General features: G+C 39.1%; 1 protein-coding gene across 1 annotated transcript; it reads right to left on the minus strand.

Annotated features, from left to right (window-relative positions):
• Positions 1–148: 148 nt before the first annotated feature.
• On the minus strand, positions 149–25726 carry LOC308435049 (zinc finger protein 431-like; the record flags this gene model as incomplete). The annotated part of the gene is made up of 3 exons (XM_080935593.1): positions 25625–25726; positions 407–533; positions 149–213 (listed from the first exon to the last, which is right to left on the minus strand). Exons 1-3 carry the CDS (start codon positions 25625–25627, stop codon positions 149–151), a joined length of 195 nt encoding a protein of 64 aa, XP_080791719.1. The 5' UTR covers positions 25628–25726.
• Positions 25727–27613: the final 1887 nt, after the last annotated feature.

A 27613-nucleotide genomic window follows, 5' to 3' on the forward strand; every position in this document is an offset into this window, starting at 1 on the left:
GCTACCTGAGACTAAACTATATGGTGTATAAAATTTAAAAAATCCTCACAAAGTTCTGCTTAATTACATTATTTTTTGTTCATTAAAACTTCAGGGTACATTATAAATTTCTTCAGAGGTACATTATGTATCAGCTTCCACATGAAAATTACCTTCCATGTCTTCTAGAACTTTGACAAGGTTCTTCATTATTGTGGTCTTCCCATTCATAGCCTAAAATACAGTAACCAAAAAATGTATGAGATATATGAAATTTTAAATTATTGTCTTCACTGAACCTTGGGACAATACCTAATTTATTCACCACATTCTTCATTTTTCACAATCAAAACTACAGACAAGCACTCAACTCTTAGAAAGGCTTGTTTCCCTAAGTTATGAAGTGAAGGAAATTTCATGTTATTACCTATGCAAGTAAGGTTCCAGTAGGTCTCCAGCATGACATCTTTGTAGAGACTTTTCTGAGAAGGATCCAGCAGAGCCCACTCTTCCTGAGAGAAGGTCACATGCACATCCATAAAAGTCACTGCATCCTAAAACATATCACATATATATATATACATCTATAGAGAGCATACATGTACATATATGAAATAAATTATACGAACATATTACACATACGAACAAACACATAATTGAATTGGTGATTCTGGAAAAAGGCATTCCTGCCCCAGGGACCCCATAGCCTGGCTGTCTCCCAGAAGGTCTGCCCTAACCAGGGACAAAGGTGAACCCCATAAAGCCCAGCATGCATGGGATCTATCCTGCTCTGCCTGAGTCCCATTGCCCTTCTGGTCTGCACCTCCACCTGAACCCATGGCAGACTGGCATGCCTGGCCACATTCCCCACCCAGCAGCCTGCCTGTCTTCTAGGAAGTGTGCCCTAACAAGAGCCACAGGAGGACTGCTGTAACCAGGGACACAGGAGACCTGCCCTAGGCAGAGACAGCACTGCCTGCCTCTCAGGAGGTCTGATCTAACTAATCCAAGTCACATAGCTCTACCTGCCTCCAAGGAGGTGAGCTCCAATCTGAGACGCCCAGGCTAGTTAACACCAGAGATAACCAGATGGTGAAAGGCAAGCACAAGAACAAAAGCAACAGAAAACAATGTAATGTGGCACCATCAGAACCCAGTTCTCCTACCACAGCAAGCCCTGGAAACACTAACACACCTGAAGAGCAATATTCTGACCTAAAATCCCATCTCATGAAGATGATAGAGGCCTTTAGGGTGGATGTAAATAACTATCTTAAAGAAATGCAGGAAGACACAGGCAAACAGGTACAGACCCTTAAAGGGGAAATGAACCCCTTAAAGAAATACAGGAAAATGTAATCAAACAGATGAAAGAAACTAAACAAAATGATCTGAGAACTAAAAATAGAAATTGAAAAAATTAAGAAAACACAAATGAAAGCAACCCTGAAGATGGAAAATGTAAGAAAGAGAACTGAAACTACAAATGCAAGCATCGCTAACAAAATACAACATTGAAGAGAAAATCTCCAGCATAGAAGATACCATAGAAGATACTGCTACATTGGTCAAAGAAAATGTAAAGTGTAAAAATTTCCTGATCCAAACATCCAGAAAATGTTGGACACAATGAAAACACCAAATCTAAGAATAACAAGAAAATAAACGAGTGAAGATTTCCATTCGAAGGCCAGAAAACATCTTCAACAAATCATAGAAGAAAACTTCCCTAACTTAAAGAAATAGATGGCCATAAAGATACAAGAAGCTTACAGAACACCAAATAGATTGGACCAGAAAAGAAAATCCATATACCACATAACAACCAAAACACTAAATGTACAGAACAAAGAAGGAATATCAAATGCTGTAAGGAAAAAAGGGGAAGTTACATATAAAGGCAGACCAACCACAATTACACCAGACTTCTTAACAGAGCCTCTAAAAGCCAAAAGAGATCCTGGACAGATATCATGCAGACTCTAGGAGAGCACAGCTGCCAGCCCAGGCTACTATATAAAAAAAAAACTCTCAATCACCATAGACGGAGAAACCAAGATACTCCATGACAAAAAATGTAAACAATGTCTTTCTATTATTCCAGCCTACAAAGGATACTGAAAGGAAAACTCCAATATAAGGAAAGTGACGACATCACAGAAAACACAAGAACATAATCATCTCACAACAACCTAAAAAGAGGATAATCACACACCAAAAAAAGTTTTCCAAACAAATAGTCCTAAGAAATAAACTAGAATAGTCATTCTAATATGTACAGAAATAGACTTTCAATCAAGAGTAAGAGAGAGAGAGAGAGAGAGAGAGAGAGAGAGAGAGAGAGAGAGAGAGAGAGAGGACACATTATACTCATTAAAAGAAAAGAAATCCATTGATATGAAGCCTCAGTTCTGAACATCTGTGCCCTAAATAAAAAGCACCCATATTTATTAGAGAAACTTTACTAAAGCTCAAAACACACATTGAGCCTCACAAAATAACAGTGAGAAACTTCAACATGCTACTCTCACCAATAAGCAGGCAGGTCACTAAAACAGAAACTAAATAGAATAACAGTGAAACTGAAAGAAGTTATGAACCAAATAGATTTAACAGATATTTACAGAACATTTCACCCCAAAACAAGAGACTATACCTTCTCAGTACCTCATGGAACCTTCTCCAAAACTAACCATTTAATCTGAAACAAAATAAGCCTCAACAGATACAAGAAGATTACAATAATCCCATGCATACTATCAGATTACTACAAACTAAGGGTAGATTTCAGTAACAACAAAAACAAAAGAAAGACCACATACTCATGAAAACTGAACAACTCTCTAGTCAATGATAACTTAATGAGAAAAAAAAATAAAAAAATTAAAGATGGTAGGATTCAATGATAATAAAGGCACTGCATATGCAAACTGATGGAATCCAATGAAAGCAGTGTTAAAAGAAAATTCATAGCACAAAGTGCCTAAATAAAGAAATTAATGTTCTAGTCTCCATTGTCGTCCAGGGCTACAGCCCTATGTACCCAAATCCTGTCCAGAGAGAGCTGGTTTCCCAGGATTGCTCTCATTCCTCAGCCCAGAGGTGAGACTCCACTCTTCCTCCAATAACTGTCCAAAGAGAGACCTGCCAGGAGCACATGGGGCACAGGAACTGCACAGCAGCGTTGGACAGCCGTCCCATTTCTCTGCACCCTGGAGCACAGGCTGTCTCACAGCCCTCCACACCCAAATCCCTCCTGGAGAGAGCTGGTGTCCCGGGAGTATTCTCACTCTTAAGATCACAGGCTCACAGGCTCTCAGGTCCACAAGATGGATAAGTTCCAGTCGGAGACAGCAACACCAACTAACATCAGATAACCAGATGGTGAGAAGCAAGCACAAGAACCTAAGGAACAAAAACCAAGGTGACTTGGTATCATCAAAACCCAGTTCTTCCACAACAGCAAGTCTTGGATACTAAAACACACTGGAAAATCAAGATTTAGATTTAAAATCATATCTTATGATGATGATGAAGGACTTTAAGGAGGACATAAATAACTCCATTAAAGAAATACAGGACAAATGTTAACAATTAGAAGCCCTTATAGGGGAAACACAAAAATCTCTTAAGAGAATTAGAGGAAAACACAACCAAACAGGAGAAGGAATTGAACAAAACTACCCAGGATTTAAAACTGAAAATAGAAACAATTAAAAAAAAAAAAAAAAAAAAAAAAAAAAAAAAACTCCACAAAGAGAGACAACAACGGAGATAGAAAACCTAGGAAAGTGATCAGGAGTCACAGATGCAAACATCACCAACAGAATACAAGAGATGGAAGAGAGAATTTCAGGGGCAAAATATACCATAAAAAACATTGACACAACAATCAAAGAAAATGTAAAATGCAAAAAGCTCCTAACCCAAACATCCAGTAAATCCATAATGAGATCAAACCTGAGGATACTAGGTATAGAAGAGAGCAAAGATTCCCAACTTAAAGTGTAAGTAAATATCTTCAATGAATATCTTCAACCTAGAGAAAGAGATGCCCATAAAAATACAAGAAGCCTACAGAACTCTGAATAGATTACACCAGAAAAGAAATTCCTCATGTCACATAATAGTCAAAACACCAAATGTACAAAACAAAGAAAGAATATTAAAAGCAGTAAGGGAAAAAGATCAAGTAACATACAAAGTCAGACCTATCAGAATCACACTAGACTTCTCAACAGAGACTATGAAAGCTAGAAGATGATGGGCAGAAGTTATACAGACCCTAAGAGAACACAAATGCCAACATAGGGTATTATATCTAGCAAAACTCTCATAACATAAATGGAGAAACCAAGATATTCTAATTTAAGGAGGGAAACTACTCCCTAAAAAAGACCTTATACCAATACTTTCCAAACTATTCTAAAAAATAGAAACAGAAGGAACATTACACAGTTCTTTCTATGAAGCCACAATCATACTTATACCTAAACCACACAAAAACCCAACAAAGAAAGAAAATTTTAAACCAATCTCCCTTATGACAATGCAAAAACACTCAATAAAATCCTCGAAAACTGAATCCAAGAAAACATCAAAATGATCATCTATCATGATCAAGTAGGCTTCATCCCAGGTATACAGGAATGCTTCAATATATGGAAATTCATCAATGTAATCTACTATATAAACACATGCCTATCTCATAGATGCTAAGAAAGCATTTGACAAAATGCAATACCTCTTCATTGTAAAAGTCTTGGAAAAATCAGGAATCCAAGGCCCATACCTGAACATAGTAAAACCAACATACAGCAAACCAGTAGCCATTATCAAACTAAATGAAGAGAAATTTGAAGCAATCCCACTAAAATCAGGAACTAGACAGGGCCACATACTCTCACCCTAACTATTCAATATAGTACTTGGAGTCCTAGCCAGAATTAGACAACAAAAGGAAATTAAAGGTATACTAACCGAAAAGAAAGAAGTCAAAATATCACTATTTGCAGATGATATGATAGTATAAGTGACCCCAAAAATTCCTCCAGAGAACTCCTAAACGTGATGAACAACCCCAGAAAAGTGACTAGATATAAAATTAACTCAAATAAATCAATAGCCTTCCTCTACTCAAAGCATAAACAGGCTGAGAAAGAAATTAGGGAAATAATACCCTTCACAATAGTCACAAATAATATAAAATATCCTGATGTGACTCTAACCAACCAAGTGAAAGATCTGTATGACTAGAACTTCAAGTCTCTGAAGAAAGAAATTGAAGAAGACCTAAGAAGATGAAAAGATCTCCCATGTTCATGGATTAGCAAGATTAACACAGTAAAAATGACCATCTTGCCAAAAGCAATCTACTCAATGCAATTTCCATCAAAATTCTAATGAAATTCTTCAGAGTTAGAAAGAGCAATTTCCAAATTCATTTGGAATAACAAAAAACCCAGGAGAACAAAAACTATTCTCAACAATAAAAGAACTTCTAGGGGAATCACCATCCCTGATCTCAAGCTGTATTACAGATCAATTATGATTAAAAACTGCCTGGTATTTGTACATAGACAGGCAGGTAGGTCAATGGAATAGAACTAAAGACTCAGAAATGAACCCACCCCTATGGTCACTTAATCTTTGACAAAGTTGCTAAAACCATCCAGTGGAAAAAAAACGACAGCATTTTCAACAAATGGTGGGGTTCAATTGGTAGTCAGCATGTAGAAGAATGCAAATTGAACCATTCTTATCTCCTTGTACAAACCTCAAGTCCAAGTGGATCAAAGACCTCCACATAAAACCAGGTACACTGAAACTAATAGAAAAGAGAGTGGGGAAGAGCTTAGAACACACAGGCACAGGGGAAATTTTCCTGAACAGAATACCAATGGCTTATGCTCTGAGACCAAGAATCAACAAATGCACCTCATGAAAATGCAAAGCTTCTGTAAGGAAAAGGAAACTATCAATAAGTCAAAATGGCAACCAACAGATTGGGAAAAGATCCTTACCAATCCTACATCTGATAAAGAGCTAATATCTAATATATACAAAGAACTTAAGTTGTTAGACTCCAAAGAATCAAATAAGCCTATTTAAAAATGGGGGACAGAGCAAATGAAAGAATTCTCGACTGAGGAATACTGAATGGTAAAGAAGCATCTAAAGAAATGTTCAACATTCTCAGTTATCAGGGAAATACAAATCAAAACAACCCAAAAGATGCTCCAATATATAACAAGGACAGATGTTCCACTATGTTTATATCAGCCTTATTTATAATAGCCAGAAGCTGTAATACCATTTCCCTTACCCCTGACCCTTTCTGCTGGGACAAGCTGCTAGCTAGTCTGCTCTCTGGAAGAGGCTATACCTTGACACATACCAGAGGATCTGCTGCATTGGAAACATTTGACTGCGAGCTAGGTCATAAGATTGGCTGCAGTCAAAGCATTTGATATCACATCCTAAGTCACTGTAGGGGATCTGCTGCACCCAGGACATTTGAACCCACAGCTGAAGACAGCCAAGAATATCCACTACATCTTGAACACCACAGCTTGAAGAGATCCCAGGAGTACCTCTGTACACAAAGCAACTGGGCAACTGACACTACTTGGAGTGTGGGGTAAAGACCTCCCAGAGGCTTTGTGGCATATAAGGCAACTGACTGAAAAGACTGAAAGCCTTCCCGGAGTTCAGATGCAAACAGGGAAACAGAAACTATGGTCCAAAGCCCCCACCCCAGGAGAACAGCTTCACACAGGACAACAGTTTAACCCTCTGAAGATCCTACAGTCTGAAGTTCTCCCAGGAGATCTACTGCAGCCAGGGCAACAGATCAGCAGCTTCTCTGCCCTGGGAAGCCCCAAAGGACATCTGCTATATCAGTAGCAGGCCTACCAAGAGACGTATAGAAACCCAGAGACAAAAGAGGCAGACTCCAGACAGAGCATCTAGACCAGTAAACACCAGGGATAACCAGATGGTAAGAGGCAAGTGCAAAACCATAAGCAACAGAATCCAATATATACAGCCATCATCAGAACCCAGTTCTTCCATGACAGCAAGCACTGAACACAGCAACATACCAGAAAATCAGGAAGCTGAACTAAAATCTTATCTCATGAAGATAATAGAGTTCTTTAAGGAAAATATAAATGACTCACTGAAAGAAATACAAGAAAAGACAAGTAAACAGGTAGAAGCCCTTAAAGAGGAAACAAAAGAAGTACCTTAAAGAGGCACAGGATAACACAAAGAAACAGGTGAAGGAATTGCATAAAGCAGTCCAAGACCTAAAAGTAGAAGTAGAAACAATAAAGAAAACACAAATGGAGGCAGCCCTAAAAATGCAAAACATAGGGAAGAGGCCAGGAATTACAGATGTAAATATCACCATCAGAATACAAGAGACAGAAGAGAGAATCTCAGGTGTAGAAGATACCTTAGAAAAGATTGAGAAAGCTGTCAAAGAAAATTCAAAACATAAAAAAAATGCCTAATCGAAAATATTCAGGAAATTCAAGATACAATGAAAACACAAAATCTAAGAATAATTGGACTAGAGGAGAACAAAGATTCCCATCTCAAAAGACCTGAAAATGTCTTCAACAGAATCATAGATGAAAACTTTCCCAATCTAAAGAAAGAGGTGGCAATAAAGGTTCAAGAAGCCTAAAGAATATCAAACAAATGGGACCAGAAAAGAAAATTCCTCTTGTCAGATAATAATCAAAACGTTAAACACACAGAACAAAGAAAGAAAATTAAAAACTCCAAGGGAAAAGGACCAAGTAACTATTAGAATTATACCAAACTTCTCAACAAAGACCATGAAAGCCAGAAGCACCTGGTCATGCAGACTCTAAGAGAACACAAATGACAGCCCAGGCTACTATACCCAGCAAAATATATATCAATCAATATAGATGGAGAAACAAAATATTCCAGGAAAAAAACCAAATTCAAACAGTTTTTATCTACCAATCCAGCCCTACAGAGGATGCCAGAAGGAAAACTCAAACACAAGAAAGGTACCCACAACAAAGAAATGACAAGATATTAAGCATCTCACAGTAAAGCCAAAAGGAGAGATCTACAAGCACATAAAGCCACCTATGAAAACAAATGTAACAGAAACCAACAGTCATCTGTCTTTAATATTTCTCAATATTAATGAACTCAACTCTCCTATAGTAAGACATAAGCTATCAAACTGAATAAACAAACAAGATCCAGCATTTTGCTGCATACAAGAAACACACCTCAGTAATAAAGACTGCCACTATCTCAGAGTAAAAGGCTGGGAAAAATCTTACAAGCAAATGGTCCCAAGAAACAAGCTGGAGTTACCATACTAATATCCAGTAAAATAGACTTTAAAGCAAAAGTTCTCAAGCATGATGAAGAAGGATACTTTTTATTCATCAAAGAGAAAAATCCACCAAGACAAAGTCTCAATTCTGAACATTTATGCCCCAAATTCAAGGGCACCCACATTCATAAAAGAAACTTTACTAAAGCTCAAAATACACATTGAATTCCACACAGTATTAGTGGAAAATTTCAACACCCCACTCTTACCAATGGACAAGATATTGAAACAGAAACTAAACAGAGACACAGCAAAACAAATAGAGGTTACAAACCAATTGGATTTAAAAGATATCTTCAGAACATTTCATCATAAAATGGAAAAATATACCTTCTTTGCATCTCGTGGTACCTTTTCCAAAACTGACCATATAATTGGTCACAAAACAAGCCTTAAAAGATGTAAGATCAAAATAATCCTATGCAACCTATCAGACCACCATGGACTAAGGCTGATCTTCAATAACAGCAAAATGACAGAATGCCCACATACATGTGAAAACTGAACAACTCTCTATTCAATGATAACATGGTCCAGGAAAAAATAGAGAAAGAAATTAAAGACTTCCTGGAATTTGATGAAAATGTTGACACATCATACCCAAATTTATGGGACACAATGCTAAGAGTGCTAAGAGGAAAATTTATAGCGCTAAGTAACCTGGCAAAGAACCTGGAGAGATCTTACACTAGCAACTTAACAGCACACCTGAGAGGTCTAGAACAAAATGAAGCCAACTCACCCAAGAAGAGTAGAAGGCAAGAAATAGTCAAACTCAGGGCTTAAATCAACCAAATAGAAAGAAAGAGAACACAAAGAACCAACAAAACCAAAGGCTGATTCTTTGAAAGAATCAACAAGATAGATAAACTGCTAGCCCAACTAACTAAAAGGCCCAGAAGCAGTATCCAAATTCACAAAATCAGAAAATAAAAGGATACATAACAGAAACTGAGGAAATTTTAAAAAGTCTTCAGATTCTACTACAAAAGACTACACTAAACAAAACTGGGAAGTCTAGATGAAATGTATGATTTTCTAGACAGATGCTACATACCAAAGTTAAATCAAGAGCAAGTAAACCATTTCAACAGGTCCATATCCCATAAGGAAATAGAAGAAGTCGTTAAAATCCTCCTAACCAACCAAACAAACAAAAACCCCAGGTCCAGGTAGATTTAGTTCAGAATTCTACCAAACCTTCAAAGAAGACCTAACAGCAATATTCCTCAAATTATTCCATAAAAATAGAAATAGAAGTAACATGACCTAATTCATTCTATGAAGCTACAATTACTCTGATACCTAAACCACACAAGGGCCCAACCAAAAAAAAGAGAACTTCAGACCAATCTTACTTATGAATATTGATGCAAAAATATCCAATAAAACTCTTGCTAACTGAATCCAAGAACACATCAAAACCATTATTTACCATGATCAAGTAGGCTTCATCCCAGGGATGCAAGGTTGGTTAAATATATAAAAATCCATTAATGTAATCCACTACATAAACAAACTCAAAGAAAAAAAAATCACATGACCATCTCCTTAGATGCCAAAAACGTATTTGACAAAACACAACAGCCCTTCATGTTAAAAGTATTGGGAAGATCAGGATTTCATGGCACATACCTAAATATGATAAAAATCAATGTAAGAAAACCAACAGTCAACATCAAATTAAATTGAGAGGAACTTAGAAGCAAGCTCACTAAAATCAGGGACAAGATAAAACTGCCCACTCTATTGATTCAATATAGAACTTTATGTTTTAGCTAGAGCAATTAGACAATAAGAGGAGACCAAGGAAATACAAATTGGAAAAGAAGAAGTCAAGTTATCACTATTTGTGGATATGAAACTATACATAAAACTGTCAAAACTCTACCAGAAAACACCTACAGCTGATAACTTCAGCAAAGTGGCTAAATATAAAATTAACAAATCAGTAATCTTCTTTTATACATATGATAAATGAGTAATAAAGAAGTTAGGGAAACAACACCCTTCACAATAGCAAAAGTAATATGAAATATTTTGGCATAACTCTAACCAAGCAAGGAAAGACCTGTATGAAAGACCTTGAAGAAAGAAATTGAAGAAGTCCTAGATGGAAAGATCCCCCATGCTCATGGACATGTAGGTTTAATATAGTGGAAATGTCTATCTTACCAAAAGCAATCCATAGATTCAATGCAATCCCCAACAAAACCTCAACACCACTCTTCACTGGCATGGAAAGAGTAATTCTCAACTTCATTAGGAAAAAAAAAGAAACAGGATCACAAAAAACAAAAACAAACAAACAAAACCCACCTCTCAGAGCGGAGCCTGGCCCATCTGCCACCCGGAACGGCAGCTCGTAAAGACTGAACAACTGGTGAGAGGGAGACCTAGGGGCTGGGGAGCAGAGGGATCTCTGCGGAGTGCACACGGAAAGTGCACCCCCTGCCTTGACCTGCCCTGCCCTGCCTAATCCAGTGACCTGGAACAGAACTTTGGAATCTCTGTTCCCACCCGGCGACTCTGAGGCATAGAACAGGGCTCGACCCATCTGCCACCTGGACCAGTGGAGATGCAGGGACCCAGAGCAGATACAAGGGAAAGGCAAGAACATATCACTGACAACATATGGCAAGAGGAAAGCGAAAGAGTATATCCCAAGGAAACCAAGACAACCTGGCAACACCAAAACCCAGCTCTCCCATAACAGCAAACATCGGAATTCCAAACACTCCAGAAAAGGAAGACACAGACCTGAAATCATACCTCAAGATGCTGATAGAGATAATTAAACAATAACGGGAGGAAAAGCAAAAAGAATCAGAAGCTTTTAAAGAGGAAACAAAAAAGCTCAAAGAACTACAGGAAAACACAACCAAAGAGATGAAGGAATGAAGAGAGAACTTAAAATGGAAATTGACACAATAAAGAAAACACTAAAAGAGATAACCCTAGAGGTAGAACACCTAAAAAAGAAATCAGAGTTACAGAAGCAAGCATTTCCAATAGATTATAAGAGATGGAAGAGAGAATCTCGGGGGCAGAAGACAACATTGTAAACATAGACAAAACAGCCAGAAGATGCAAAAAACAAAAAGTTCCTAACCCAAAATGTCCAGGAAATCCAGGACACAATGAGAAGACTGAACCTTAGAAAAATAGGAAAAGAAGAGGGAGAAGAGTATCAACTAAGAGGCACAGTAAATATCTTCAACAAAATCGTAGAAGAAAACTTCCCTACCCTCAAGAATGAGATGACCATGAGCATAAAAGAAGCCTTCAGAACTCCAAATAGGTTGGACCAGAAAAGAAATACCTCCCGACACATAATAGTAAAAACATCAAGTGCCCAAAGCAAAGAAAGAATACTAAAAGCAGTAAGGGAAAAAGGTCAGGTAATATATAAAGGCAGGCCAATCAGACTCACACCCGATTTCTCAACAGAGACTATGAAAGCTAGAAGAGCCTGGACAGACATCATGCACACCCTAAAAGAGCACAAGTGCCAGCCCAAGCTGCTGTACCCAGCAAAACTATCAATCACCATCGATGGAGAGATGAAGATATTTCAAGACAAATCAAAATTTACACAATATGTGACCACAAACCCAGCACTACAACAAATTATAGGGGGAAAACCCAATACAATGAGGGAAAATACAGCCTAGTAAAAACAAGAAAACTCCTAAACAAGAAAACTAAAAGAAGAAAAAGACACAGTCACAACTCAACCCACAAAAGCAATAATGGCAGGAAGCAGCAACAACTATTCCTTGATATCTATTAACATAAATGGACTCAACTCCCCAATAAAGAGACATAGGCTATCAGACTGGATACATAAACAAAATCCAGCATTTAGCTGCATACAGGAAACTCATCTCAGAGACAAAGACAGACACTATCTCAGAGTAAAAGGGTGGGAAAAAAACTTCCAAGCAAACAGCTCCAAAAAGCAAGCTGGAGTAGCAATTCTAATATCAAATAAAGTAAATTTCCAACCAAAAGTTATCAAAAAAGATAAGGAAGGACACTTTTTACTCATTACCGGGGAAATCTGTCAGGAGAAACTCTCAATCCTTAACATATATGCTCCAAATAAAAAAGCACCCACATTCATAAAAGAAACCCTACTAAAGCTCAAAAAAAATACATTTCACCCCACACAATAATAGTGGGAGACTTTAATACCCCACTCTCACCAATGGACAGTTCATGGAAACAGAAACTGAACAAGGACACTGCAAAAACAGAGACTTTGAACCAACTAGAATTAATAGATATATAGAGAACATACTATCCTAAAGTAAAAGAATACACCTTCTTCTCACCACCCCATGGCACCTTCTCGAAAATTGACCACATAATTAGACACAGAGCGAGCCTCAATCGATATAAGAAGATTGAAATACTCCCATGCATCCTCTCAGATCACCATGGTCTACGGCTGGTCTTTAACAACAACAAAGACAACAAAAAGCCCACATACACATGGAAACTAAACAACGCTCTGCTAAACGATAGCAGGGTCAAAGAAGAAATAAAAAAAGGAATTAAGGATTTTCTAGAATTCAACGAAAACTAAAACACAACATACCCAAACCTATGGGATGCAATGAAAGCAGTACTGAGAGGAAAACTCATAGCCCTAAGTGCTTCCAAAAAGAAACTGGAAAGAGCTTACATCAGCAACCTGACAGCACAGCTAAAAGCCCTAGAACAGAAGGAAGCAGATATACCCAAAAAGAGCAGAAGACAAGAAATAATCAAAATTAGGGCAGAAATAGACCAAACATAATCAAAAAGAACCATTGAAAAAATCAACAAAACCAAGAGTTGGTTCTTTGAGAAAATCAACAAGATTGATAAACCCCTAGCCAGACTAACTAGAGGGCAAAGAGAGAGTATCCAAATTAACAAAATCAGAAAGAAAAGTGGGGACATAACAACTGAAACTGAGGAAATTCAAGAAATCATCAGATCCTACTACAAAAACTTATACTCCACAAAATTGGAAAATCTTGAGGAAATGGACGAATTCCTAGACAGATACAAGATCCCAAAGTTAAACCAGGACCAAGTAAACCATCTAAATAACCCTATAACACCTAAAGAAATAGAAGAAGTCATCAAAAGCCTCCCAACCAAAAAAAGCCCAAGTCCAGATGGGTTCAGTGCAGAATTTTATCAGACATTTATTGGGGATATAAAACCAATACTCTCCAAACTATTCCAAAAGATAGAATCAGATGGAATACTACCTAACTCATTTTTTGAGGCTACAATAACCCTCGTACCTAAACCACACAAAGACCCTACAAGGAAAGAGAACTTCAGACCAATCTCACTTATGAACATTGATGCAAAAATACTCAACAAAATCCTTGCAAACGGAATCCAAGAACACATCAAAACAATCATTCACCATGATCAAGTAGGCTTCATCCCTGGGATGCAGGGATGGTTTAACATAAAAAAATCCATCAACGTAATCCACCATATAAACAAACTTGAAGTAAAAAATTACATGGTCATCTCACTAGATGCTGAGAAAGCATTTGACAAAATCCAACACCCCTTCATGTTAAAAGTCCTGGAAAGAACAGGAATCCAAGGTCCATACTTAAACATAATAAAAGCAATATACAGCAAACCAACAGCCAACATCAAATTTAATGGTGGGAAACTTGAAGCAATCCCATAAAATCAGGGACTCGACAAGACTGCCCACTCTCCCCCTACATATTCAACATAGCACTGGAAGTCCTGGCTGGAGCAATTAGACAGCAAAAGGAGATCAAGGGGATACAAATCTGAAAGGAAGAGATAAAAACATCACTCTTTGCAGATGACATGATAGTGTACTTGAGTGACCCCAAAAATTCCACCAGAGAACTCCTACAGCTGATAAACAAGTTCAGCAAAGTGGCTGGATACAAAATTAACTCAAACAAATCAGTAGCCTTCCTATACTCAAAGGACAAACCTGTGGAGAAAGAAATTAGGGAAAAGGTACCCTTCACAATCGTCACAAAAACTATGAAATACCTTGGTGTTGCTCTAACTAAGCAAGTGAAGGACCTGTATGACAAGAACTTCAAACCTCTAAAGAAGGAAATTGAGGAGGATCTCAGAAAATGGAAAGATCTCCCTTGCTCATGGATTGCAAAGATCAACATCTTAAAAATGGCCATCCTACCAAAAGCAATCTACAGATTCAATGCAATCCCCATCAAAATTCTAACCCAGTTCTTTATGGAATTGGAAAGATCAATTTGCAATTTCATATGGAATAACAAAAGACCTAGAATAGAGAAATCCATCCTCAACAACAAAAAAACATCTGTGGGAATCACTATCCCAGACCTCAAGCTATATTACAAGGCAATTGTGCTGAAAACTGCATGGTACTGGTACAGAAATAGGCATGTGGATCAATGGAATAGAAGATCCAGAAATGAGCCCTCATGTATATGGTCACCTGATTTTTGACAAAGGAGCAGTAAACATTCAATGGAAAAAGGACAGCCTATTCAACTAATGGTGCTGGCCCAACTGGCACTCAGCATGCAAAAGAATGAAAATAGACCCTTTCTTATCTCCTTGTACAAAGCTCAAGTGTAAGTGGATCAAAGATCTCCACATTAAACCAGATACACTGAAACTATTAGATGAGAAAGTAGGGAAAACCTTAGAACACATAGGCACAGGAGAAAATTTCCTGAACAAAACACCAATGGCTCAAGCACTAAGGTCAAAGATTAACAAATGGGACTTAAGGAGATTGCAAAGTTTCTGTAAGGCTAAGGACATCGTCAAGAAAACAAAATGGCAACCAACAGAATGGGAAAAGATCTTTACCAACACCACATCAGATAGAGGCCTAATATCCAACGTATACAAGGAACTCAAAAAGCTAGACACCAGAGAATCAAATAACCCTATTTAAAAATGGGGTATAGAGCTAAACAAAACGTTTTCAGTTGAGGACCACCGAATGGCCAAGAAACATCTGAGGAAGTGATCGACATCCTTAGCCATCAGGGAAATGCAAAACAAAACAACCCTGAGATTCCACCTTACACCAGTCAGATTGGCCAAGATCCAAAACTCAGATGACAGCAGATGCTGGCGAGGCTGAGGAGAAAGAGGAACACTTCTCCACTGTTGGTGGGGTTGCGAGCTAATACAACCACTCTGGAAATCAGTCTGGCGATACCTCAGAAAATTGGATATAGTACTACCTGAAGACCCAGCTATTCCACTTCTGGGCATATACCCCAGAGACACTTTAATACACAACAAAGATATATGCACCACAATGTTCATAGCGGCTCTATTTATAATAGCCAGAAGCTGGAAGGAACCCAGATGTCCTTCAGAAGATGAATGGATACAAAAATTGTGGTACATTTACACAATGGAATACTACTCAGCCACCAGAAACAAAGACTTAATCAAATTCTTAAGAAAATGGCTGCATCTAGAGAATATCATCCTGAGTGAGATAACCCAGTCACAAAAGAACAGACATAATATGCAGTCACTGATAGTGGGATGCTAATCCCAGAGGCTTGCACTCCCCCAGAAACAACTCACAGACTGTATGAAGTCCAAGAAATAAAGAAAACAAAACAAAACAAAAAAAAAAAAAAAATACTTACAAAACAAGAAGACTTTGACTATTTCCATGTTGCGTTTTGTTTTGCATGTACTTTACGCTCATTGTAACTATTAGGTTTTCAATGCATACTGTCAAGCCTTTGAAAAAATCAAGTACTGACTAAAAAATATATTCATATAGTTTTATGTAAAAATTATTTTAAAATCTGAAAAAAACAGTACTGACAAAAATGTATAATTTTAAGCAAAAAATGTTTAAAATCTGTACATTTATCTTTGTTTTGTATAATAAAGTTGTTTAAAAAAAAACCCACCTCTCAACAATAAAAGAACTTCTGGGGGAAATCACAAAAAGAAGCAGGTACACCCAAGAGATAGCAAAAAATAATCAAACTAATATCAACAAAATAGAAACAAAAAGAACTATACAAAGAATCAACAAAAGCAAGAGCTGGTTGTTTGAGAAAATCAACAAAAGCGATAAACCCTTCACAAAACTAAGGAGAGGGCACAGAGAGACTACCCAAATTAACAAAATCAGGAATGAAAGGGGAGACATAACAACAGGAACTGAGAAAATTCAAGAAACCATCAGATCCTACTATAAAAGTCTATATTCAAGAAAATTGGAAAATCTAGAAGAAATGGACAAATTTCTAGACAGATACCAGGTTAAATCAGGATCAGATAAAAAAATCTAGACAGGCTCATAACCCCTATAGAAATAGAAGCAGTCACAAAAGTCTCTCAAACAAAAAACATGTAGGACCAGTGGGTTCAGTGCTGAATTCTATTACAACTTCATAGAAGACCTAATACACTTCAAACTATTCTACAAAATAGAAACAAAAACAAAACTACACAACTTGTTCTTTGAAGACACAATTACACTCATACCTAATCCAGACAAAGATCCTACAAAGAAAAAAACTTTAGACCAATTTCCCTCATGAACATTGATGCAAAAATACTCAATAAAATTCTTGCAAACCGAATCCAAGAACACATCAAAACGATTACTCACCATAACCAAAAAAGCTTCATCCCAGTGAAGTAGGCGTGATTAAATATATGGAAAACCATCAACGTAATCCACCATATAAACAAACTCAAAGAAATAAACCACATAGTCATCTCACTAAATGCTGAGAAAGCATTTGACAAAATTCAGACCCCATCCTGTTAAAAGTCTTGGAAAGATCAGGAATCCAAGGCCCATACTTAAACATAATAAAAGCAATATACAGCAAACCAACAGCCAACATCAAGCTTAACGGTGGGAAACATGAAGCAAATCCACTAAAATCAGGGACTAGACAAGGCTGCCCACTCTCCCCCTATGGATTCAGTATAGTACTAGAAGTCCTGGCCAGAGCAATTAGACAATAAAAGGAAATCAAAGGGATACAAATCTGAAAGGAAGAAGTCAAAATATTTCTATTTGCTGATGATATGATAGTATACTCAAGTGACCCCAAAGATTTCACCAAAGAACTAAACTTCAGCAATGTGGCTGGTTATAAAATTAACTCAAACAAATCAGTAGCCTTCCTCTACTGGAAAAACAAACAAGCTGAGAAAGAAAGTAGGGAAAAGTTACCCTTCACAATAGTCACAAACAATATAAAATGCCTTTGTGTGACTCTAAGTAAGTGAAAGATTGTATGACAAGAACTTCAAATCTTCAAAGAAGAAAATTGAAGAAAATCTCAGAAAATGGAAAGATCTCCCATGCACATGGACTAGAAGGATCAGCATTGTAAAAATGGCCATCTTATCTAAAGCAATCTATAGATTCAATGCAATCCTCATCAAAATCCCAAATCAATTCTTCATAGAGTTGGAAAGAGCAATTTGCAAATTCATCTGGAATAACAAAAAACCTAGAATATCGAAATCTATTCTCAACAACTAAAACTTTTGTGGGAATCACCCTCTCTGATCTCAAGCTATATTACAAAGCAATTGTGATAAAAAAAAAAAAAAAAAAAAAAAAAAAAAAAAAAACACATGGTATTGGTACAGAAATAGGCAGGTAGATCAGTGGAATAAAAAAGAAGATCCAGAAATGAACTCTTACACATATGGTCACTTGATCTTTGACAAAGGAGCTGAAAACATTCAGTGGGAAAAGAACAGCATCTTCAAATGCTACTGGCTTTACTGGCAGTCAGCATTCAGAAGAATGCAAATCGATCCTTTCTTATCTCCTTGTACAAAGCTCAAATCGAAGTGGATCAAATACCTCCAGATTAAATTAGGCACCCTGAAACTTCTAGAGAAAGTGTGCAAGAGCTTAGAACACATAGGCACAGGGAAATTTTTCCTGAATAGAACACCAATGGCTTGTGCTCTAAGGTCAAAGATCAACAAATGGGACTTAATGAGATTGCAAAGTTTCTGTAAGGCTAAGAACACTGTAAAGAAAACAAAACGGCAGCCAACAGACTGGAAAAGGATCTTTACCAATCCCCCATCTGATAGAGGATTAATATCCAATATATACAAAGAACTCAAAAAAATTAGACTCCAGAGAATCAAACAATCCTATTTTAAAAACGGGGGACAGAGCTAAACAATGATTTCTCAACTAAGGAATATGGAATGGGCTAAAACGCACCTAAAGAAATGCTCAACATCCCTAGTCATCAGGGAAATGCAAATCAAAACAACTCTAAGATTCCATCTCATACCAGTCAGAATAGCTAATATCAAAAACTCAGGTGACAGCAGATGTTGGCCAGGATGTGGAGAAGGAGGAACACTCCTTCATTGTGTGTGGGGTTGTAAGGTGGTACAACCATCCTGGAAATCAGTCTGGCAGTTCCTCAGAAAATTGGACTACCCGAAGACGCAGCTATACCACTCCTGGACATATACCCAAAAGATATTTAGCAATATACAACAAGGACAGACTCTCCACTATGGTCATAGAGCTTTATTAATAATAGTCAGAAGGTGGAAAGAACCCAGATGTCCTTCAACAGAGGAATGGATACATTTACACATAGAGTACTACTCAGGTACTAAAAACAATGACTTCATGAAAATCTTAGGCAAATGGAACTAGAAAATATCATCCTGACTAAGGTAACTCAATCGCAAAAAAACCCATACATGGTATACACTCACTGATAAGAAGGACTACTGGGTTCTTTCCAGCTTCTGGCGATTACAAATAAGGCTGCTATAAACATGACTGAGCATGCTGACAGACATTTTTGTGATGCAGGAATTATGAAGGACTGTTTACCTTGTCTTTACAAAACTGGGAAAAAGAAAAAAATTGGACTAAAAAGAATTTTTACTTCACCAGGACAGTCAGAAGCTGGTCAAGGCAGGAAACTGGCCCAGATTAAGAACATTTGCATTTGAAGCTCAGGGCAGGCTCAGCAGATATAAGTGTGGCAGTCTCTTTGTCTCTTGGGATCTCCTCTAGTCCCTGATCTTCACACCTGGCCTCCAGAAAGATGTTTACAGGATTTTTGATTGTTAACTTGCTTGTTCCCTGACTCAGAACTGATGTTATCTTTCTGCATGGAATTAAAGTAATTTAAAAGAGGACTGAATAAAGAAGGCTTTGCTTCAGCTGAAGTCAAGTTACAATTTTGACAGTCTCTTTTTCTTTCAATCCTTGATCTTGCCCTGGGGAACCTGTTGTTTGACTGAGCTGGTCTCAGACACACCTTTTGATTGGTTTAATAAAGAGCTGAATGGATAACAGCTGAGCAAGAGAGGAAGCTGACCATCCAGGAATACAAGAAAAGAATCCACTTGGGAAGATTCACCAGTGAGATTTGGAGGAAGTTGACATATGAAACTGAGGCAAGGAACTGACCATGCAGCCAAATATAGGTTAATATAAATGGGTTAATTTAATTTATAAGCCCTAGTTAGGAACAAGAATAATCTAAGGCCCAATGTTTTGATAAATAATGAAAGGTCTCTTTGTCATTATTCCGAAGCTGGCAGTTCAAAGAATATAGTTGCAAAGCTGGAGTTTTCTTTCCGGATGCTGCACTGAAGCATGGTTCCTATTTAAAGCAGGAAAGAGAGACTGGGATGAGGGTGCAGGTAAGTACAGTCCTAATATCCACAGAACCTGCATATTCTCTCCATATTTCATTTCCCTGAGTGTAACTGAGTGGTCATCTACAAAGATCTCACTAAGGCCTATACGGAATAATAGCTTGTCCAAGGTCATACCACCCATAGAATACCAAAATCCTAATTCAGCAAAAGTCAAATGCAACATTCTTGTATTCTTGAATCTATTCTTTGCCATCAAGCCAAGCTCTGTTCAAGCTCTTGCTTCCCCTGTCCAGCCTGCCAAGTATGAGACTTCAGACCTGTGACAATGCCAAGACAAGAAATGTTAAACTGGTATCTACCAAAATCAGCCTTTGAGTGGATTGCCAAGGGAAGAAAGTTGCGCAGACAAGTTGGGCCTTGGTGGTGGCTCGGACTGGGCACCAGAAATGCGTGCAGCTCTGTATCAGGGTTGGGCCTAAGGAGTGAGACCTCAGGGCTGGTAAAGAGATAAGTATTTATTATATTGTTTAATATTTACTGCAACAGGATCCACCTCTCGTGGTCAAATGGACTCCAGATAAGAACCCCCGTCACTCAACAGCCTAAGTTTCCCATCTATTCCTAATTGTGGGTTTCCACCCCCATTCCCAGAATTTGGGATTCTCCTCGCCCCAACTACTAAGACCATGGGCCTAAAACTTTCAAATATATGCCTAAGAAAAACGTTTTCTCCCTAACCTAGTTAACAAGTATCTTCTGCCACAAACATATATAAAGAGATATATGTATTTTTCAGCATCCTGCCAAGTCCAGGTGTTTACTCAAAATTTGCATCCAGGACAGCCCCAGAGTGGCAACCCACAGGTGGTCCACTCTATTCCCACAAACTGCTTCAACAAGGCCTGCACTTGCCTAGCCACAGATATTCTCATAGATCATAGATGGCAGTGTAACAAGCTCTCAGGACTTGTCCAGTGTTGTAGTTAAGTGTTCCATTGCTGGGAAGAGACACCATAACCAAGGCAACTCTTATAAAAAGACAAAATTTAATTGAGGCTGGCTTACAAATTCAAAATTCAGTCCATAATCAACAAGGTGGAGCACAGCAGCATCCAGGCAGGCACGGTACAGGAGGAGATGAGAGTTCTACATCTTGATCTGAAGGCCACTAGAAGAAAACTGTCTCTCATCCAAGAAGCTAGAAGGGTCTCAAAACCCATTCCCACAGTAACACACTTCCTCCTACAAGGCCACACCTCCTACTAGTGCCGCTCCCTGGACTAAGCATATTTAAAGCAAATGATGTCACCCTCTGTGAATAGGAAGACATCTAAAGAACCTAAAACCCTCATTCCTGCACCACTATCACCCCTTCCTAGTACACAATTTTTAATTAAACAAAAGGGAGAAACGTTAGCTTATAGGAGACTACACTAGGCTCTTCCCAGGGACCCAGCAATGGCTTATATCATCTGCCACCGTATCCTATTGCTGTCTCCAGATGCTTCAGATATGGGCTACATATAAGAGGACTGCCCACCATTCCAGCTCTGTTTCCATGTGTTTCTGGCTAATCTCTCCCTTTTTTGTCCTTCTCTGTCCCAACCCACTCTCTGCTCTCATCTGTCTGCCTGTCTTCTTGTCTGCTTCTTTCTATCCCTTCTCCAAGCCCTCACCCATCTCCTTTCCCCCCCAAATAAATTTCCATGATGCCAGATTTGTTGCATGGCATGATTACTTGGAAGCATACCTTGGCATAGGCCTGTCAGCTATCCCCTTTTTATATTGTGTTTCATAACAGCTGCAAGTTTAATGAAAGATAACAAGCAAGGTAACTCTCAGTCAAGATCCTATGTTCACAGCTCTACATGAAATGGCTGAAACCATCCTGCAAGAAACTCCAAATACTGGCTGTCTAATGCCTGTGTGACCCAGTACCAGGCCATACTTCTGGCTCACCTTCCATTTCGTTTGAGAAACCCATGGCCAACAAACAATTCAGCTACTCTGTTATCTTCTGACATAGATGCTAGTCCATGACTGTCAGGAAATAAAAGATGATCCAGGCAGTTTATTTGTGGGAGCTGCAGCAGTTACATTATCTGAAACACCTTGGAAACCAGCAAGGTACTTCAGCCCAGAAATCAGGACTAATCAATCTGACCCAGGCTCCCACATAAAAAAAGGAAAGTCTATCATCAAACACACAGACAGTCATTATGCTTTTACTAACAGCCATGTCCACAGTATGATCTACAGAAATAGAGGGCTTCTCACCACTGAGAAAAGGGACATTAAAAAAAATTTGGTCCTCTTAGAGGCTATTTGGCTTCTCCTACAAATTTCTATGTTCCATTGCTAGACTTCTAAACCTGCTGCCAGACAAAGGGCCCTAAAAACAATGGGTCTATTGACATTCTGACGGCATATAAGACTGAGACTCAGTGGTAAATGTGCAGCTCAAATGCACAAGTTTATGGAGGACACCAATGAAAAATATCATTCTCCCAAAAACAACTGACAAGACTGTTGGTAATTATCTTCACCAAGCAGCCCATCTGGGGTCCACAAAACTTTCTGAGTTGCTCAGACCAAGGTATGTTATACCTAAACTGGACAGCCTAGCATGGAATTTCCCAGCCAGATGCCAGGTTTGTGTAAAAAAGTTAATCATTTCCCTTAGCTAGGAAAGGAACCAAATGAGAGACCAAGATCCTCAGAAACTCTGAGAAAACTGACTTCATCAAGATCTGGCTTGATAAGGAAGGATAAAAGTGCTTGCTAGTTTATATACATACATTTTCCAGGTGGGTAAGTGTTCCTCACCTGGACAAAAACTACTCAAAGAATAGCTTAAAAAACTCATTCAGGAACTAGACCCCTGATTATAGCTAAAACTTTAGACATACATAGAAAACTTCACTGTGCATATAGACCTCAGAGTTTCTGGCCGAGTAGAAAGAAAGGACATTTAAAAAATAAAACAAACAACAAACAAAAAACTTTTAACAAAATTCTCATTAGAATCAACCAAAGAATGGATAATCCTCCCTCCTTTGCTTTTCTTTGGCCAGCTTCCCCCCCATATGGAGGAAGGCATTCTACACTTTCACAGGCTCAGAAACTACATTTGACAGAATTCTCCAACCATTCCTTTTTCAAGTGACTAAGTGCAGCTTACTTCTCCATAAAGACTACTCACTGGGCTGAGAGAATCCGCCATCCCCCAGTCCACACCAGTCTGCCCTTGTTTCAGTCTAATGAAACTGTCTTGGTCAAGTGAGTAGCCAAAGAAACACTTTTTTTTAGGGAAGAGCCCTAAAGGTGTTCTCCACTCTGTGAAGTGAAGCCAGCTGGCATTACACCATGGATCCACTGTAGCCACACCAGAGAGCAGATGCCATAAATACTCCTAAATGCCTGTGTCTGTGCTATGGACCAATTCACATTAAGGTTTCATTCTCAAGGTCCTCGCCTTGCCTCTCCACCTCCCCCGAGTCTCTTGTGGTATGAACAAAGGACTAAGAAAAACATACACAGGGAAGTTATTAGCGAATATAATATAAACCAGAAACTCATATTCATGCTGACCTTTGCTCACTGATGCCCACTTTAAATGTCAGGGGGTATTGCAGAAAGGAAAGATAATAGGGTTCACCTATTCCCATAGCAATACAGACTTTACTTGTATTTACCATACCCGGTAGCTGAGCCCCTGAATGCCAGACAGAAGAAAGTTTCCATTACAGAAATAGGGTTTATAAAACTGAGGATTCCGGCCTTGGAGAAACAGGAAAACCCCAGAAAATCAACCTCTATTCCACAGGAGGAGACTCTAGGGATGGAGTTAAACATTCCCAGGCAGAATTTAGCCAAGATTGCTGCTTTTCCTTAGACACATGGCCCCTTTGTACTACGTATGTATAGAAACATACTAGACTTTCAGCCCATTTACTGACAAAACTCATGGTAACAACCCATATTAATGTTTTGCTTTAGAAGTTAATTCATCTGGATACCCACCAGCACTGCGGAGCCTTCTGGACTACTTTGTGGGCACATACTAATGGTTTCACTAAATGTGTCTCTTTTGGTGCTTTACAAACTAAGTAAACTGGTTGATCAGGGTTAGTTTTACTTGTTATTAAGTTTGTATTAAAATGACAGAGTCCCTTTCAGAAATGATCCTACAAAATTAAAAAGGCTTCGACTTACTTCTTAAGATAGAAGTTCTGTCTGGCTTTGGGAAAAAAACAAAACTGTTGTTTCTATGCTAGTTAACCAGAACTAATTTAAAAATTCTTGCCTGGTTAAGGATAAAGTTGATGCTATTCTCCATTTTCTTGGTTCCCTGGCTGACTACTCTGCTTCTGGCACTGACTGGGCCTGTAACCTTCACTCTGATTAAACTAACAGTGGGGCCCTACATCTTAAACTAAAATAGGATGAAGCCATGACTTAACACACTCACTGAGACCAGTGGAGAGTGGCCCTCACTCTATGAAGGCAGAACCATTCACAAGCTGTGACTTCAAACATAGACAGCACCACCTGCCAGCCATAAAAAGAGGCATCAGAGGGCATAGTTAGGGGAGGTCGCTACATGTGCTATCTTACTCAGGTTGTCATCCTGGTTTTTGTGCTTAAAAGCTCATGAGAAAGGCTCAGGGCTACATGGGATGGACTCGCATTAGCAGGGAGCTGAGTACATGTGGTTTGTTTGCTGCCATCTTTGCTATTATGTCACTACCAAATTAAAATATAGATTTTTAAGCCATAGATTCAGGTCCAATGAAAAGTCTAACAATTCATGCTACCAACAACAGAAAGCTGATGAGAAACAGTGTTCATGAATGAAAATTGATCAACAAACGATAGAATAAATAGAGTACACACAGTGACATCCTCTGACTTCAACTGTCAAACAAACTGCAGTAAGAACTATACTGTAGCCAAGCAGTGGTGGCCGGTGCCTTTAATCCCAGCCCTGAGAAAGGAGAGGCCAGCCTGGTCTACAGAGAGAAACCCTGCTTCAAAACAAATAAACAAAACCCCATACACAACCAACCAAGCAAACAATCAAAGAAAAAACAAACTCTTTGGGAAAGAATAAAGTTATCGACAAAATATGAGAAGAAAAAAAAAACACGCACACAATTAAAATTGTGTCAATTTTGACAACTGAAGCAAGGAAACACAGTGAATCTGGCCTTGCTGACACACGTGACTGGACCACCGAGGCATCTACGTGCGACTGTGTTAATAACACACTTTACACCTGCGCAGAATTCACTGCAGACGGAACCTACACCTGAATGTCAAATGCCAAGTGAGCGTCAGAAAACCTGCCTTCCCTGGAGATGGTAAAAGCAACTGAGGCGCCCACTGCATGGTAACGTCAACAACAAGGATGGTTTTACAGAAGGGCTCCCGCTCCCCATACCGGAGAAGCAGTCGGGAACTCTCATTCAGGGAGGTGCAGGGAACTCAAGTGAACAAACGGAATAACACCTGACGCTGATTCCTGCAGCCCCTGGATAAACGCTATGCTGGCTCCCGCGGATCCGCCCCCATTTGGACAGCGGTCCAGCTCACCATGGTGCCGGATGCGAGCTCGCACAGCTCTCTTCACAGCTCCCCGCAACAGGTCACAGCAAAGCACAGGAAACCACAACAAACTTCCACATAACCTAAGCCAGGAAGGCAGTATGGCGAACCGGAAGTTACCGCCCCATTCTTACTGCCCGGTCAATCTAGAGTCTATGATTGGCTAGTGAGGCTTGAGTGACAGGAACAGCTCCCAAAAGGACAAATTACACGGCTGTTTCCAACCCGGATTTACAGCCAGGACTTTCACATCAGGCACAGAATTGCCCCAGACCAGAGAAGTTTGTCATTACAGTAGAACTTGAGCCTGAGCTGCAAAGTTGTCCCTGCACTTTTCCTGCATTTAGAAGACACTCCTTCGTGTAGGCTTAGGGCCTCTAGCTTGCAATGATCATAAATAATGTTCAGGGGAGTGAATCCAATGTCTCACAGCTGTATGGGCGCCCAGCCCACCCAAGCCAAACTTAAACTACCTAATTGATATTCACCAGGCATTAGCAGTTTCAGTAAGGTTACTCACATCTCTCTCCACTGCACATTAGTAGCCAAAGATGAACACTTTCTCAGTCTTCTGTGGTGATACTGCCAGCGTTCAGGAGGTGAAAGCAGGGTATAAAAATTTAAGTATGGTCTACAGAGTGAGTTTCAGAACAGCGAGGAAAAAAACAAAACAAGCAAACAAATAAAATATAAGAAACTTGGTCTATGACACCAGACACAAACAATTAGGCTTTCCAGATAGGAGGTGACCAGGGTCAGGACCTAGAATAACAGGCAGTTTGGAATCAGTATGTCTTGCATAACCCGATGGATGACTCCTGTCAACTAAGTTTACTAAGATATACTGCTCTGATTTATTATTTGTACATTATCTACAAGACATTTCTTTTGTATTAAACAACTAACTCTACTCTGAGTTGGCATAGAAAAGAAAATCAAAGAAGAGAGAAAGCAATGAAATTTGTGATGAAAAGAGTAAGAGTCATGAATCCAGGATCTGTCCAATAACACCCTTCTCAGGATGCATCAAGGTCTGTCTCTCTATACAGATTTTGCCTCAGGCCTGCTCAGGCTCACACAGAATCCAGACTGAAAACTGGAATTATTTACTGTACGTCCTTCTTACCTAGAAGGATCTGGAACCTCAAAAGAAGACTGTTCACCACACACCTGGGCAGTGACTCCAAGGGGACTAAGGAGCTAGATGTCATTTATTGAAAGAGTTAAAATTTCAAGTTAGCTCCCACTAACCCTGCTTTGAGGACAAGTGTGCTTCAAGGCTAAGAACAAAATAACTTGTTTAAAGAAATGGCCCAAACCCAGACCGGCTAGACTCGATAAGGTCTGGACTGGCCTTGCAGTCCTGAGAAAAACTAGTATGAAGGTCAGTGTGCCCCAAAACAGAGTGGTCTGGAGTTGAATCATATCCAAAAGCAGACAGAGAGTACCAATTTGAATAAACCAATGAAATTGTTATGTGCTTGTTGCTAACTGCTTATGTAATTTTCCCTATAAATATGTCCCCCTAATTGAGCTCAGGGTCGATGCCTCTGTCTCCTGCGTGAAATATGTATCAGCCCGGAGCTCTGTCATTAAACTACCTTGTGCTTTTGCAGCAAGAAGGTCTCTCACGTTTCACTGGGTAACCCCGTGTCCTGAGACTCGAGTGGGGGTCCCCGAAAGGGGTCCTACAGTCTGTGTCCACAACACTGCTGTCCTGTCCCTGTGACACTTGTTTATGCTATTGGGATGACCACACAGGAGCTGGATGGATGTTAACCACGCATAAACAACCTCCTACTCCAGTGTGTGTGGGTGTGTATGTGTGTGCACCTCAGGGCACATCTGACAGATTCCACTCTTGGTGCTGAGCGTCATCACCAAGCATCGCCATCATGCTGTGCTGTCTTACAGTCTCCATTTTCTGGGCTTTGAAAATTCAGTGCAGGCCACCACTTCCTGGGGGCTATTCAGGTA

This window comes from Micromys minutus (genome assembly GCF_963924665.1).
Source record: "Micromys minutus genome assembly, chromosome: 22".
Classification (NCBI taxonomy): domain Eukaryota; kingdom Metazoa; phylum Chordata; class Mammalia; order Rodentia; family Muridae; genus Micromys; species Micromys minutus.